This window comes from Octopus bimaculoides, chromosome 11 (assembly GCF_046866305.1).
Source record: "Octopus bimaculoides isolate indiv1 chromosome 11, ASM4686630v1, whole genome shotgun sequence".
NCBI lineage: Eukaryota > Metazoa > Mollusca > Cephalopoda > Octopoda > Octopodidae > Octopus > Octopus bimaculoides.
In genome coordinates, this window is record NC_142938.1 from 57,113,479 (window position 1) to 57,131,897 (window position 18,419).

The 18,419-nt window shown below is 37.1% G+C and overlaps 1 protein-coding gene across 5 annotated transcripts in view; it reads right to left on the minus strand.

Moving 5' to 3' along the window:
* Positions 1 to 18,419, minus strand: part of LOC128249097 (galectin-4-like) — a 39,980-nt gene that overhangs the window by 11,931 nt on the left and 9,630 nt on the right. For all 5 annotated transcript variants that reach the window (XM_089360164.1, XM_089360163.1, XM_089360166.1 and 2 more), the window contains 3 exons: positions 16,362 to 16,424; positions 14,046 to 14,114; positions 7,295 to 7,377 (listed from right to left, as the gene is read on the minus strand). In XM_089360164.1, the coding sequence (XP_089216290.1) occupies positions 7,295 to 7,377; positions 14,046 to 14,114; positions 16,362 to 16,424 (215 nt within the window). The remainder of the gene's footprint in view (positions 1 to 7,294; positions 7,378 to 14,045; positions 14,115 to 16,361; positions 16,425 to 18,419) is intronic.

Here is an 18,419-nt window from a genome sequence, read left to right on the forward strand (position 1 = left end):
TGCTCTTTGGATCGCACGTGGGTTATTTTGTGTGTGTGTGTGTGTGTGTGTGTGTGTGTGTGTGTGCGTGTATGCGCGTATGTGTGTAAATCCATGTATGTATACTTAGGTGCGTGTACGTGTTACTGTTTGTTGTGTGTGTATGTGAGTTATGTGTGAGTTCATTTGCGTGTGTGTCTATGTATGTATACTTGGGTGTGTGTGTGTGTGTGTATGAGTGTGTGTGGTGTGTGTAGGAGTTATGTGTGGGTTCATTTGCGTGTGTGTGTATGTGAGTTCGTTTGTACATGTGTGTGTATGTGTCTTTTGTGTGTGTACATGTGTATGTATGTGTGCGTGTGATGTGTAGACGGGAGGGGTTTGTGTGTGGAGGTATATGTGCGTTTTTTCGCACCTATGCACATGTGTGTGTGCATGTGTATGTGCGTCTGTGTGTGTGTGCGTGTGTGTGTGTGTGTGTGTGGATGTGCATACGCGTGTGTGTGGGGTATTGTGAGTGTTAGGTGCGTGTGCGTGTATGTGTGTGTGTGTGTACGTGTGTGTATATGTGTGTCTGTATGTGTGTGTGTGAGCGTGTGTGTATATTTTTGTGCGTGTGTATGTATGTGTATATTGTGTATATTTTGTGCATGCGTGTGTTTGTATGTTATGTGTGTTTATGCTGTGTATATGTGCGTTCTGTGTATGTGTGTGTGTGCGTGCGTTTGCTTACGTACGTGCGTACGTGTGCGTGTGTTGTTTATGCCCATGTGTGTGTAATTGTATGCGTTTCTGCGTGAGTGTGTGTTGTGCATGTGGGAGGTATGTGTGCGTGCGTGTACGAGTGTGTGTGTGTATGCGTGTGTATATGTGTGTGCGTGTGTGTAAGTGCGTGTGTATACGTGTGTGTGCGTGTGTATATGTGAGTGCGTGTGTATATGTGTGTGTGTGTGTGCGTGCGTATGTGTGTGTGCGTATGTGTGTGTGAAAGATTTGTGTCAAGTATGTGTGCGTTTTATTGCGTGTATGCACTTCTGTGTGTGTGTGTGCATATGTATGTGTCTGTGTGTGTATGTGTATGTAGTTGTATGTAAGCGTGTGCGTTCATGTGTGCGCGTATATATGGGTGGGTGTGTCTCTGTGTGTGTAGGGTTGTGAGTAGGTGTGTATGCATCACTGTTCGTGTGTTTGTGTGTATATATGTGTGTGTTCGTCTATATGTGTTCGTCTTTCGAACTTGTCAAATATAATTCTGTGAAAATACAGAGATCTTTTTTATTTATATAAAACAGGTGTTTTTTTTGGGGTTTTGTTTATAACAGAACATTGATTTGTTTTTTGCTTTTTTGGGGTGAGGCTTTAGAGACAATGGAAGATGTATAAGTAGATAGATAGATAGATAGACAAGCAGATAGAGAGATAGAGAGATAGACGGATAGTCAGACAGATAGAGAGATGGATGTGGTAAAAGAGAGAGAGAAGAGCCATTGTATTGAAATGGTCTTTTTAAGGAGTGTCAAAAGAATATATATATATATATATATATATATATATATATATATAATAATAAAGAGATAACACAGAAGAAACGATGGTTATGTTATGAACTTCATTGTCTTACACATATTTCTACTATAAGATACAGAGGACTCGAACTTGAGTGACTGAATAATAACCGATAGCTTAATCAGTGCCTACATTTGTAATTGATATTTTCCCAAATATATTGTACTTTATATTTGAGGGTCCGATTAAGCCATAGGATGTTATTCAGCCACTCAACTCCAAGTCCACTGCATCTTATAGTAGGAAAGAGCTGTAAGGTAATGAAGATCATAACAGAACCATCGTATCTCCTATGTGATCTCTTTTTCGTATTATATATATATATATATATATATATATATATATATATATATATATATATATATATATATATATATATATATATATATATAATTTAATAAATGGAATAATATGCATATGTGAAATGAATTCTTTTATTTCCGACATATGTTTTGAAGATTACAAATGGTTCCTTCCAAAGGAATAGGTGATGTTGATAAACATGTAATCTTCTCTTCAGGGAAATACATAAGAGCCAACTTAATGTAAGACATTTTAACCGAATGTGATAACTGTGGGTAGAGAAGATTGCTGCCTATATTATTTGAAAAAACCGCCGGAGGTTGCAACGCTACGAGACAGGAGGGAAGAAAAGAAGGAAAAGAAGAAATTTAGCATTTAGAAAGGGAAGTCAATAAAATGATTTAAAACCCGATTAAAAATGGGAGAAGAGTGTTTTATGTATAATGGGAACGCAAAGGGGCATTAATCTTGTATTTATACATAGTATTGACATAAATGCATATATATATATATATATATATATATATATATATATATATATATATATATACATATATATATATACATACATATATATATATATATATATACACATGTTCATATACATACATACATATGTACATATACATATAAATACACATATATATACACACACACATACACATACATACACACATACATACATATACATATATTTGTACGCACATACACACGATAGTCGTGTGGTAATGAAGATTAAGGCAATGCTATATGTATAGGAAAATTATGCTTGCATGAACTAGTAAGATATTAAGTGTATGACAGTTTATAAACGTGGTGGATGGTCTATGAATCTAAAGAGAGAGATTGTGTTGTTAAGTGAAATGGAAATCAGAGGGGCAAAAAAAGAGGGGTTAATGGAATAAAAATTACTTGTTTAAACTAAGTTATTACTATTACCAAAGTTTACTTCGATAATCACGCTCTATATTTGTTGATGCAAGAGTTTTCCAATAGATAAAATAAAATTTTGTGTGGTGCAGTATTTTATACGTAATAAAGCAGGAAGAAGAAAATATGTATATGTTATGAATTCATCTTACGATAAACGTAAGCAAACGAACTAAGGTTGCTTTCAGAATCTTAGATATGTCTAAGACGGTTAAAGAAGACAATTAAAATTCTCAGATGCAGAATAATGCCACTAACATAGCCTAAACAGGATAAATAACTCCTATCTTTGCTGAAGAAAGTGAAGGCAACAAGTGAAGGAGATGGAGTTAAGAAGGAGCAATGAAATCAAAGGTATAAGGTTATTGGAGTACAACGTATTGAACATAGTTGGAAGTAATGTTTATGTTAAGTTAAACTGAAAGTAATGTTTAAGTTCATGTTTATAGACGTGCTGGGTGTCCTAATTTGGGTTCAAAAGATAGAAAGTGTTCAGATAAGATATATCAAGCGATACAAGCCAATTATACCTTTATACATATAAAGGTATAATTAACTTGTATGGGTTATTTATATGAAGAAAACACATGAGCTTGCCAATGTTTACATCTGTATACAACCAAATCTTGAGCATAATCCTGATGTGAGTGTTTAAGTTCTAAAGATAGGAACAGTGAGTCACTTACCGTTCGAAAGTTTTTTGTGTCTCCTCCTTCGGGTTTTCCTCGAGGAGATCACTGCACAGTTTTTTCGCCAGATATTTTTGGCATCTGCCAACTGCCTTGGGAAAAATGGATTTTAGTGTGTGGTGCAGGGTTGGTGTTATGTGTAGTATTTTGATGTGTTCTGGCGGTGTTGTGTACGGGTGGTTGCTGGTTTTTATGTCGTCGTTTGTTATGTTTGTTTTTGTGTTGATGTATTCCGTCAACTCTGAGATTTTTGTGTTGATGGCAGTGAGCATTGTGTGTGTGTTTACTTTTGGGGTTTTTTTTGCTTGTGTTGTTGTTGTGTGTGCTTGTGCTGGTGTCTGGAGTGTTTTCGGAAGTTGTCTATCTCCCTGCTTTGTTGGTGTTTGCTTTTCTTTTATTACTCCTCTTCCTCCTTCCTGTTCTGGCTATTTGCCATTCCTCATTACTCTCGCCTTCCAACGAGAGTTCCGAGGAATCGGAAGGGGGTAAGGGCAAATTGTGAGCGTCTGTGTGTGTTTCTGTGAGTGGTTGTGTTGCTGTTTTTGTTGGTGTTGGCTGCTTGTTATTTGTGTGAGCTGTATGTGATATGTAGGAGTGGGAAACAGTCTTTGAATTTTCTTTTTTTTCTTCTGTGTCTTCACTTGTTGTTCTTGCAGTTGCTGTTGTCTTCTCAGTTGTTGGTGCTGCTGGTATTCCTCTTGTTGTTTTGTGTGTTGATGGTGGTGTTGGTAGTAGGGGTTTTGTCGTGGGTTTTGGTAGTTGCACTTGTTTTTGGTTCGCGGCAGTTGGGCAATTCTTTTTGAGGTGTGCTTCGCTGTTGCATGTTTAACAATATGGCCGCCTTTCTTCCACCACTACATACTACTTGTGGTCCTCTGCCAGTTTGATATATGTGGGAATTTTTGGGACTCCTCTTCAATGATGTGGAGGAGATCTTTGAGTTTTTTCCCTTCCCAGTATTTTTCCTATACAGCAACAATTTCCAGCTTATTTGCCTCCTCCATTTCGAGGCATATGGCAGATACTATCCATTGCATCTCTACTTCTGAAAGCACATTTTTTATTGTCACCTTCGTCACTCTCTGTCCAAGATAACTCGGTATCATCACCAAGTCATCCGTATGGAGAGAGAGTGTCGAAAATGGCTTCGCTATATTTTCACTCTGGAAGCGCACTTGAACAGTGGCGAAATTACGCCCCCGAGTAACATGCTCTTGATGAGCCCATACAGGGCGAAGACATTTTTTGATTTTTTCGGTGGTAAAGTTATCCGTACGCTTGTTTTGGTTTTGATGAGTTTGTATGTGATGTATTTCTTGTTGTGCTTTCAATTATTTGTTTGGGAATGTGTAATTGTACGTTATCACCTTCTTTCGTAAGAAGGGATTTCGTGTCTTTAATTTGTTTTGGGGTGAATGTTAATATTGTTCTTTTTTGCTTTATTGCTTAGGCAAAATTTATTTTAGTGGTGCTGGCAGACATGTTTTTTGTAAAATTTGTGGTGTTGTTCATCTTGTTTTCGACAGTTCTGGACGGCATTGCGACGATTTTGTTGTTGTAGTTGTTGATGGTGGTGTTGACAGTGGTGTTGGTACTGCCAGGCTCAAAGGTGGTGGTAGTGGCAGCAGAGTTTGTTGAAATAGTGGTGGTGCCAGTGTTGACGGCCGATGACCTTGCGTTCTTGGTTTTGTTTTTGTTGCTGTTGATGTTGTCTCTGGTGGTGGTGGCAGGCGAGACTGCTGTAGTATCAGAGTTTTTGGACGTGATGGTGGCGGTGGTGGTTGAGGCAGCAGCAGTAGACCCAGAGGCATTGCTTTTCTCCACCTCCTGTCTGCGTTCATGCGGGACAGCATTAGATTCCTTCGCCTCTGGCATTAGGGGCGGGAAATCGGCCTCGTTGAATACCTTAGCCATATTCGTTTTACAGAATATGGCTAGGATCGTGGAAAATTTTTTCAAACTTTTGGAAATAAAGCTCTCAATAGAGCTATTTCCCATTAGAAAATATATGGTCTCAAAGTATTTTGTGTTATATACAAATTGTACAAATGATAAAATACAAAATTAGACTTTTTACAGATGAAAAAGGCAACTTACATGGGAGCCAATGTGTCTAGCGTCAGATAGATAGATAGATAGATAGATAGATAGATAGATAGATAGATAGATAGATAGATAGATATACACATACATACATAAATACATACATACATACAAACATACATACATGCATGCATACATACATACATACATACATACATACATACATACATACTGTTATATCCGCATAGATAGATGAATGCACTACAACAGTGTAATAGCAACCAATATAATCGAAATTGATTTCGCCGACTGTAACTCAATTAGTTGCTGATGTCTTTGCTGTTGTTGCTGTTTTGCAACTTCTGTAGTTATTCCGCTTACTTCTCTTGAAGCTGTACGACGCCAGGGGGCGTCGTACTCTCGCACAGCACATGCATACATACATACATACATACATAGTTTGCTGTTCTGTAAAGTTAAGATAAGCAGTAAATGTATTGCATTCATTGAGAGATTTAATGTACATTGAATCTTATAAAGAGCTATTAATATTTTGATGCCAGTAAGAAATGTGGCTACGCTGGCTTTAAGAACATACCTTCAATCTCCAAGCAATCTCAGCCTCTGAGCTTATGGCTTGTTTTATATAAAAATCAAGACTATGGTGCATGGAAAACCAACAGAAAGAAATGGGATAGTTGATGTAAAAAATTGAATGAGCGATAAATGAAGAAAAACGGAAAATGTAAGAAAAGGGTGATATTATGAAAGTTATGTTCCCTTCAGCTATGAAAATCATATTTAATGGTCAATTTCCTTACTTTTGTAAATCAGTTAAGAATGTCGGAAGTCCGAAGAAAATTTTGACACTACTGGCCTCTAATATATATGTAAATAGCTATTCTGGTATATGGCTTAATGGTAGGTATATATCATACAGACGAATTCTGGAGAGAAATAAAGGAACCCACAGCATACACTATATACATAGATCATCTAATTATCCTTCATCTATTATAGGTAATCTAATTAGAAATATTTCCCCTGGGATGTTTTAATTGTCGGCTAACAAACAAATAGTAAACTATAACGCTGTTTCATACAATGCGACAACGAAAAGGATTGAGTATCATGGATAATATTAAGTTCATTCATCTAGAGGAAAAATCAGTATTCTTCATAGACAAAGAAATAGTAATAATAATTCATACAATCTTTTTATTCAAATCCGATAAAGGAAAACATTCTATGTAAATTAAAATTTGATTTACGGATTACCAAAATTCAAGTCACGACTGATAGTTATATCTATAAATTCATAACAACTGAATAGGAAAATAGCAAAATTAGAAGCCCAGATTATTATCAACGAGTAGGTTGATAAAAAACAGAACTTCATGTAAAGCTAACACAAATAATAAATTCAGTAAATAATATAACAATAAAGAGGATGGAACCTAGGATTATATGCAAAAAGAAATCCGAATTTAACCTAGTTAATTATTCTGTATATAAAATTGGAAAGGATACAACTGTTCCTCATTGAATATATATAGTTCAGTATAACTTCAGATGATGATATGAAGTTAATGGTGCTGGAGGTAAAAGTAGTAAAATCATAGGAGAATGATTAACATTCTCTGATGATAACAAGGAATGTTTCCTCCATTTTTAGCTTATGAAGTATTTTTAAAGTGTAGACCTACAAATAACTAAAATATACAGGGATGTATGCCATTATATCTTCATTTACTACGAACAAAATGTTAAGTTGAAAATGTTACCTGCGACAAGGTGATCTTGGAATGCCCATAACTATCACAGTCATATTTTTGCATGATGGTAAATTCAGAGATAATTTTCGATACTGTAAATAATAGAAATGATGTAAGCCATGTAAACAATGATTGGCGTCTTTGTTTTAAACAGAGTTTTCCTACATTTAACGTTACTAAATAGCTGTAAACATAAAATATGCGACAAAGAAAATTGTACAATGCAGTAAACCGGAAAACGTGTATTCATGTATTGTTATAATGATTCTACAGCACTTATACTGACTGTGTCATGATGTTTCATAAGCCACCACACGATCTCTGACACTAAACTTTACTTAAGAAGTGAATTGATTGAATTGATCATTGCAAGCACATCGTTCATTAATGATCTATATATTTTCTTGTGAATGTCTTCAGAGGTACTTTTCTAGATATGCTGTTCCTGGAAGGACTGTTTACTCTCCACAAGACATTCTCTAATGAACGGATTATTTCTACAGAGTTTTGTATCCGAAGAGCAATATAGCCTTCTCATAGTTATGTCCGAAACACGTTTAATTCTAATTATTTTGTTCTTCGAGAAATAAAATATCCTGATATTTTCACCCACCTTCGCATTATATACACATAGCAGTACACTGGTGAATTCATACTACGCGTGTATATGGAATCCTAGTTCGTCGGGATTGCATGTACACATATCCACATGCTCGCATATTCATTACATACACGTGCATGTAAACACACGGACACAGACAAAGACATACATTCAATTGCAGCAATATGTCTGTCCATATTTATACGTGCAGGATGTATACACTTTTATGTGTGTGCGTGTGTGTGCATGTGTGCGTTTGTATGTGCGCGTTTGTGCATGTTTTTGTTTGTACCATTGGATAACAAGAATGTTTGACCAAATGAGCTGGCTGCTCCTGAATTGTATAAATGGCTTAGTAATACCACAGACACGAGCGCGCTTAACATACTTCTATAGGGAGAATCACAATGGTAGTGTTAGAAAATATGTACCGTTTGAATTATTGGTACAATACCCCACTAGATCGGCTTCTCTACATTTTCCCCTCTACCTAATTACACTCAGAACGTATGGGTGTAACTGAGGCTTTAGATAATGACAATTCTCCTGCATAACACGCAGTGAGAGCGAGCCCGGGATCTCGGGATTGTGAAGCGAACTTTTCAACCATTTAACCAAACTGCTCCTAATCTCTCTTCTTTCTGTCTGCCTTTCTGTCTGTCTGTCTGTCTGCCTCTCTCTCTCTCTGTATATATATGTGTGTGTATGTGTGTGTGTATGTGTGTGTGTGCTTGTGTGTGTGTGTGTGTGTGTGTGTGTGTGTGTGTGTGTGTGTGTGTGTGTGTACACCAGTACCTGATGGTTACGATGACGAATGCTCCTGTTGCTCCGTTCAACAGAACAGCCAGCTCGTGGAATTAACATGCAAGAGGATGTGTTCTTCACAAATACGCGTACACATAACGTAATTTTCAGTGTTGTCGAGAGTGACACGTAATATAGCAATGCCGTTTGAATAGCAAGTACTACACATTCTTACCAGCTGAGTGAACAGGGGCAACGCAAAATAAAGTGTAATCCTCAATTACAGAACGCGCCGCTGAGATATTGTTATCCAGAAGACCCAAGATGGCCGGTAAAGCTATGTAAGTACTACGGGTGGACCGTAGTTAGACTCTCGGTTCGAAAATAATATGAGTGAGGGGTATAATACGGGTCATGTGTGAGCATGTGTATGCTAAATAAAACGAGACCACAAAACCAAGGCTGTGTGGAATTTATAGGACATTTATAAAGAGAAAGGTATATTAGGAATATCCCTCTGATGAAAGAATATCCTTAATATCCCGAAAACAGCTGTAAGACTTCCTTTCTCTTTATAAATATCCTATAAATTCCACACAGCTTAGGTTACGTTGTTTTATTTTACTTATGACATATTCACAACACACACACACACACACACACACACACACACACACACACACACACACACACACACACACACACACACACACACACACACACACACACATATCTCGATGAAAACAGTTTGATTCAAACTCCTTGGTATTCTGAGTTTCAAGCGTGTAGCTATTTTCGGCCATCGGAATCTGGTACACCCCCACTATTTAATCTAGAAGTAGAAACTTCTAGATTAAGTGGAGGTGGGGTTGTACCACAAAATTTTCCTTTCTCTAATTGTCTTCAGGTGAGAAGAGGTTGGGGGTTTGTCCACATACGTGAGCTTAGAAAATTCGCTCCTAGCCAAAGTATCGGTGTAGCGGTGTGCTAGTAAAGATCACCATGTTGGCTGAGATTTTAGATACCCGTTTGCTAATGCCTGAAACCAGGTTTCTAATTACAGCGGGGTGTGGTTGACCTCTTGTGGATGTATACCGTGAGTTCATTTGGCTTACTGTAGGGGTAGTATTTGCACGTGTTCAGCTCTAAGGTTACGTCCAAGAATTAACTGTAGTAACCGTTATGGACTGGCCGAACTTTATGAATATTTTTATCAAGTCCTTCCTGAACCTGTCCATAGTGTGACCATTCATATGGGTTGAGATAGCCATCATCTCTGTAGAGAGCCGACCTATGTGGATGGCTACGTATCTTGATGGTATTGAAAATGTCAAACCCGACCAGGTCGGTGATTTCAGCCCCGTCACAGCTCCTCATAGAGACATCAAACAATGGACCGCCTTCTTTCTTCACTCAGAAGGACTGGCTATGGACCAGAATTGACTTTCTGGCATTCAAAATGATTCTGATATCAAGATCACAAATGTTGGTAAATTGCCCTCGCAGACATATGGGCATATACATGTACACATATATAAATATATACTCTCACCTCTACTGCCCCTTCCTACTTGCCGACCCCCCCCCCCAACCACGTGACCGATTTCCTGGTCAACAAGCATTCGATTTCCTTTCACGATGCGGTATTTTCCAAGTTATTGTTCTCGCTGAAATACCAACATCAAGATGTGACACCGCGTGACCTTTCTCGGCCAATCACAGTCTAAATTCCAGTAGTAAACATTAACTCTCTTGAATCGAACTCTCATTCAGATTCCGATGGCCGAAGACTAGCGACACACACACACACACACACACACACACACACACACACACACACACACACACACACACACACACACACACACACACACACACACATATATATATATATATATACAATTAATAAAAACGAAAAAACAACAACGCGAGGAAATGGTACATACAAAGTATTAGCATACGCTCAGGGAAGGAAAGAAAGGTAGTTTTACGTTTCGAGCAAAGCTCTTCTGCTGAAACGAGACAGAGGAAAGTTCCAGAGAAAAGGAAGACGGAGGAAAAATTAGCTAACGATTCACATGTTGTTACATTTTGAAATGACCGGAAGAGAATGGGTGAAGAAAAAGTTCTTTCTAAGACAGGAGAGTGTAAGAGAAGGAAGTATCTCTGTGTATGTGTGTGCATGTCTATGTGAGATAGTATGTGTGTGTGTATGTGTGTGTGTCGTGTGTGTGGTGTTGGCCGTTTATATGTGTATGTGTGAGTGAACTATGACATTTTTAAAGAGAACCCATTTCTTGTCACCAGTCACTATTAGGTGGGAAAACGGTTCATTCGTGAGACGTGACAGCAAAGAAGAGCACATATTCACTCTCTGCACGCGATTAGATTCGGGAAGTTTGTGAGGAACCCGTTGACCCAATTTGCTGACTTTTCCAATGGCCAAATCCAACCTCTCTGCTAGTATCTCAATAGTCAAGATGAGATTTTGTTCTGCCAGGGTTTGGAGGACGTCCACGTCGAGCTCAACAGATATTCCAAGACGAAGCTCGTCATCTAGGCTGTAGTTTCCGGCTCAGAATTTCTAGAACCCCCGTTGACCCTGACTTACGCTTATTGTCTGATCACATATACTACATTAATATTCCTCGCGTTTTTAGTTGCGTTGTTGTCATTATTGAACTCATAAAGCAAAATATGCCGAATATGCTCCTTTGTCACTTCCACTACAGCATTGAAAAAATAACTTAAAATTTAACTGCACTCTTCAGTACTTGCACTAAGAATAAATATAAGGTAAAATTACTACCTGCTTTTATAACATGTTGATGCAGGTAGTTTATCCCATCCCCCTCCGACTTTTAGTTCATGCAATTGAAAAAGCCGCATTATTTATGGGAAAACCCAATATTTTAAAAGTAATAAGAAATTCAACATAATATATGTAAGAAAATGGCTTCAAACTCAAAGTGTATTTACACTGGAAAACAGTGCAAACGTAGCTTTAAAACCGTTTTTATAAACGCAAAGGTCTTCGTAAACTAAATACATAATTACTGGCACTGGTCGAATGCTTTTAACACCAAAAATTTTTACATATATTTACAAAAAGTACAAAACATGGTTAAGGGAATAACTCAAGATGGCCAATAGCATGAACTTAGATATTTTAGGTAAGTTGTGACGTAGCAATCGGTGTACGCTAAATATTTTAAATGAATTGAAATTTAAATTATACATAAAGAATATATAAAGAAGACTTACTGGCAATATTGAAGCAAAATGGGGACAAAATTTCCAGACGAAAAAAAAGCAGATATAATTTCATAAAAAAATCCAATTCTTCCCTCTAGAATAATATTAGCAAGGAAGATGGCAAACACCGAGATGGTCCGGTCCTATATGTTCAACATAGCTTAATCTATACAAGGATGCCTAAATCAAAGGTATTAATAGGTTTCCAAGTCTAAGTATGAAGTGTTTTGGCCTGTATAACTTTCATAATAATTCAAAGTTAGCTAGACCGCTACCCCCCCCCCCCCCCCCCCCCCGCAAAAAAACAAAAACAATTTGTCTGGATTAGTTGTGCTGTTTCTTTCGAAGAGTTTACACATGACACAAATGTTTGTAACTGTTGTTCACGAAAAAAAAAAAAAAAACTTCAGAGAAAGCTTCAGGTCAAATTATAAATTTTCACCGATATAATAAGTTCGTCATTTTCACTTTTTATCTTTTGTTTGATTCAGGACTAGGTTTATTGACTTACATTTATTAAACACTAGCAGAAATACCCGGCTTTGCCTGGGTTAAAGAGAATAATGAAATCTAAAAACGCCGTCTAGACTACGCAACCCTCAACTGTTAGTAGCTACGATACCATATTTCTACATTAATAACTCTCCAATCCATGCCAGCATGGAACATAGACATTAAGTGGAATGCTAGTCTCTCATCTAGGAGGGCCTTGAAATCAATGTTACCAACTGGGGACTATGTGTGTCGCAGTGATAATAAAAAGACCCAAAGGAGGTCTGCAACGAAATAATTTTACTCAACACTTTGCAAGTGAATCAGTGGAGGCAAAGATGCGTCTCATTTACTTGACAATTTATGCACCACATTGCAGAAATCACAATGTAAGTATATCTGAAAGGGTAGTCTTACACTGTTGTACCGTTGAATTACAAATAATGCTTATCTGTTATGTTCGGGTTAAAATTTCATCAACATCAAAAATATATGAATTTTCATGGGAGTTATGGCCGTTATACATAGAATATAGTTTCGAAATTTCATAAAGATCCGTTCAGTACTTTTGACGTAGTTTTGGATAAGAAAACAAATGACTAATGTGTGTGTTTGTGTGCATGTGTTTGTGTGTGATGGGTGTATATATGTATAGATATCTGTATGCATGTATATATATGTATATATGTGAACATATTACATGTACATCTATATATATATATACATCTACACATATGTATACATATACATGTATGCATATAGATCTATATCTATATATATCTATGCTTATACGTGTACATATACATCTCTTTCTCTCTTTCTCTCTTTCTCTCTCTCTGAAAGTATCTGTCATTACAGTATCGAAATGTGATTGTTTCAGTTAGTAGAACAGTTTCATTTTTAAAGTGAAAGTATTTGACATGAGTGTTTTTGTTTCACTTTTGACACGTAATACTTAAATAGTGGAGGAGATATTATGTTGCCGTGGGCTCGAACTCTGCAAGAAGTTAAAATTTGTTTTGACTAAAACACAACTGGAACCCTAAGTAAGGCATGTGTAAAATTTGAATGAAATTGGTTGCGTAGTTCTCGAGTTTTAGGGATTCACACACACAGACAGACAGACAGACAGACAGACACACATTCTCATTTTTATATATATAGATTATCTAGTGACGTCTATGAATGATCTCCTAAAAGGATGTAAGGTAACAGATACTCAAGTCAAATATAACAATGAAGGGTTGCGTTCATATCTTTCACCAAAGTTTTGAAACAACCTCAAATACAAATCGGAACACGACTTCTGTAATTGGCATTTATAGATTTTGTAAGCTCACTGTCTCATATCTAGGCTTTTATCCCAATAAATATTTGTACGTACAATTTACACTAAAATGAATTGCGATTCATCAAAAAAAGTTCTGTGTCTTATTATAGGAATTTCGTCTAACCGAAAGTTCAATGGGATTGAAACCAGAATGTAAAAAGACCTAACGAAATTTTAATTGCTACAACAAAGTGTGTCTAGTGATTCACCGATTCTGCCATACACAAATACACACACATATTCTGATTCATAATCACTAGAACTTAATACAGATGTTCGTCATGTAAGAGAATATTTAAGGAATATCACAAGATACGAGAAATGCAAAAGCGACTTACACTAGATCCAAATAAATGGTGAAGAAATCCTTCTGGCGTATTAAAATATGCGGATAGGTTCTTGGAAATCTGTTGAAAAGGAAATGAGCTTCTGCTTTCAGGTAGATCAAAACTTACGTTTTATACAGGTTAAATAATGTCAAAGGAACAAAACGGTATTAATTAAATTTAATAGTTAGTCTACTAGGGGCAGGTGTGGCTTTGTGGTAAGGAGCTTCTTTCCCAGCCACATAGTTCCGAGTTCAGTCCCACTGCGTGGCACATTGGACATGTGTTTCCTACTATAGTCTCGGGCCGACCATAGCCTTTTGAGAGGATTTAGTAGACGGAAGCTGAAAGAAGATCGTCGTATATATATATTTTTCTTTATGTGTGTGTGTGTATGTGTGTGTGTGTGTCTGCGTTTCCTATACCACCATCACCACCACCATCACTTAACAACAAATGCTGGTGAGTTTATGTCCCCGTGACTTAGCGGTTTGGCAAAACAGACCGACATAATAAGTACTATGCTTACAAAGAATAAGACCTGGGGTCGATTTCTTTCACTAAAACCCTTTAAGGCGGTGCTCCAGCATGATCACAGTCAAATGATTGAAACAAGTAAAAAATAATAGAACATCATGAAAAGTTGACTAACAATGATAGCACGTTATCACTTATGTAACACTGGGGAGAAGTGGAGAATATATTTTAAGATTTAAACACGAGTTTGCTAACATTCTAAAATTTTTTTACTCGAAAAGCATTCTCTGAAATTAAGCAAGTTATTTAGAACATATTACATATACAGTAGAATGGTAAACCAAATCAACTAATACTTATATGACAATAAAATGGTGTACTCGAATATACACAAAGTATGAGACTAATATTGCTTTCCGTACATAAAAAAGGCACATCTAATGGATATACGAGATGGTATAACAAAGTTCCTGGACTATTTCTGTAGCGCGCCAACGAATAGCACACAGTTGCGTGCGCAGTGAGAGCTAACTGACTTTCATGAGGCAGTGCGCCGAGTAATACCGCTGTGTTTACTTCGCTAGTTGTGAAATTTGTGTTTTTGTGATCACGTGTATGCTGTAGTCTGAGACTTTATCATGGAGAGGAACAAGGAGCCAGCATGAAAGTTTTCATTAAACTCCGGAAGTCTGCTACAGAAACATTGAGAATGCTTCGGCAAGCTTACGATGAAGAGGCAGTGAGTTGTACGCACAGTTTCAAGTGGTACAGGTGCTTCAAAAGCGGAAGGACACCCCTGGAAAACGATGAGCGATCTGGTAGACCTGCCACGAGCGTCAGCCCAGGAAATGTGGGGAAATTCATCAGCTTCAGCATGAGAATCGTCCCAGGACAATCAATGACGTTGCTGATTTTGTTGGATTATTGTATGGGCCCGTGCAGGCAATACTAACGTCTGAATTGCACCTGCAGCGTGTCGCGAGTTGGGTCTGCGGATTCAACCTTGAGATGAAGCAGCAGGAGATGAAGGCTTCTTCAACTGAGACGAAGCAGCAGTCGTCACAATGGAAGAAGCCTTCATCTTCACGACCGAAGGAGGCATGACAGCCACAGGCCAATGAAGAATATGCTAATATATATACATACATACATATATATATATATATATATATATATATATATATATATATATATATATATATATATATATATATATATATATATATATATATATGCATATATATACATATACATATAATAACTGAAAAGCCCGTCGTTGCTAAGAAATTTTTACAATAGAATGTCTTATATAAATTTTTATTTAGTCTATGTCAGAACATGCTTTCCCTGACGGATAGGCCTCTTGATCATGACAGATTTGTACAATTTTCGCCATCCAGTATCTGCAAATAGTTATATTGTACAATGTAAATGTCTCCAGTACATATATTTATATATTAGTATTCTGTCGTTGATATAAGGCAGCAAGATGGCAGAAACGTTAGCACTCCAGGCGAAATACTTAGCGGTATTTCGTCTGTCTTTACATTCTGAGTTCAAATTCCACCGAGGTCGACTTTACCTTTCACGGTCGATAAATTAAGTACCAGTTGCGTACTAGGGTCGATCTAACCGACTGGCCCCCTCCCCCAAAATTTCGGATTTGTGCCTAGAGTAGAAAAGAATATTTTGTCATCGATATATTTGATGATGATATGGTTAGTAATAACAAGTTAATGGGAACGAGAATATCACTTGATACGAAATTTATTTCTGTAAAATTTATAACTTGTGATGAATTATAAAATGTGACATACACAATGAAAGGAAAGTCATTACAAAACAACTTACATTCTGAAGGTTAGTCGCAGGAAATTCTGTTGTCGGTATACCAGGCTCCAAATTATTGACAAGCTGTTGAGAAAGAAATGAACCTTTGTAGACAATTTAAACACAAAAGTTCATGAATTAAATCATATAGTTACTCTTTCAGAAACACCTAACTGATACTGGTAGCATGCTGCTACTAGATATAAGTCGAAAATACTCTCTAAGATTGAAGCACAAGTTTGTTGATTTCAGTTATAATATTTGGCAGGAGGTATACTTTCGGAAACTATCCACTTTATTTAGTTCTTTATATATACAGCTGAAATCGTTTGCCCAGCAGAAGTCAGCATAATATTAAAGGTTTTGAAAGATCTGCAAGTACAAAATGTTTTGATTTCTACTAATAACCACTGCAGATATTAACTGTGTGTGAAAGTGCCACGGTACCACTCCTGAGAAGTTGGGAGTCACAAAACCAAAAAGAACACCTGCATTCAAATTTCAGCTCCTTGTCCTCAAAGGTGCTGACAAATTATGTAAAATATAATTCATATCTGCAATGCCATCCATTCCTGTATCAGTGCGTACATGTTCAGTTACATACAAGGGGTTGAACAATACGTCGAGGAATTGACCCGTACAGGTTCTGAACTGTTTTAAGGGGAATTTTGAGTCATTCTTTAAGTAAACCCATATTTAGCTCATTCGAGCGACGATGGGACAGGGAAGCATCTCCTCAACTGTTGCTCCAAAATTCCGAATAAACGTTCGTTCCTAGTGAGCCTCAGTGACTTCAATATAATCGAACTGTAAATTTGAATGTAGTCATATCCCTCTAAGAGGTAGAATATTTTCCTTTCAAATCTGCCATGGCAAATAAAATGAGAACGCAGAAAGTGAAAAGACATGCAGTCGTGTTACCACATTTACATAACAGTACACGTAGCAATATCTTTTCTACACAATGTCCCAAAAGAATTAAAAGCATTGGGCGGGAATGTTTCAACTGTAGGAAACAGTAAAACTTCTAAATTTTCGGTCACTATATGAAACCACAATTCATCCAACGGATTCAAAACATTTTCCACGAATCTGGAACAGCGAAGTGGGCCACTGCTTAAGAACTTCAGATGTTAGAATGGATTATCAGAACTGTGGTGCCCGACGACATTCGCTGTACTGAATTGCGGCAAATTCATATTTGCAAAGACACAAATCAACTGTTTGATTTGTGCCAAGGCCTATTTAACAAGGTTTTAAAAAAACCCACGAATATGCTATGTTTTATTCTTCTCTGATTAGAAAAACGTTGACTAAGGCCAAAAGTGTAAGAGAAGAGATGACAGATGGTTATGTTCAGATTCTTCTGAACTCTCCATATTGAACTACTAGGTTTAGAACGTGGTTAAAAGGGCGACTATTTGATATCTTTACAATGCCAATGCTATACGGAAGGCCGCCATTGTCTGTAGGTTCCACAGTGTTTGTAGGTTCCACACAGAAGGTATCTGCTTATATTGAATGATGAGGACAAATTTCAAATATTCTGGTGCTGAGCTCAGACCGAGGAGTACTCAAAAGAAGCCAGTCGTTACTTCACGAACAAGATAAAGAGAAAACGCTACGAGTCAAAGTCCAAAGCTCACAAACTAAAGAAGATTCAACATATACCATGTACTTCCATCAAAATACTTCATGCAGATGAAATGTAAATTGTAGCAGTCAAGTATAAGAATGTTTAGAGTGTGGTATAAAAAAATACGCAAACAGCTGTCATCCACATATAGGGTCACCACAACTAATGGAGCGAGGACGGCCACCGTTACTGTAAAGCCAGACATCGCGCCAATACTGCTGTTGAATATGAGAGGTTTGTTGCAGCTTAGCATTAAAAACAATATCTCATATATGAGACACTTTTCTACAGCACTTACGAAATAATTTATATAGCAATTAAAGTAATATATCTATCAGAGTAAATAAATGGTGCAGAGAAACACATGCCTAACTATGCTGTGTTTCATACTGACAGAAAAAAAGATGCCACGGAGGAATCGCCATGTACATCTGTGAAAATGT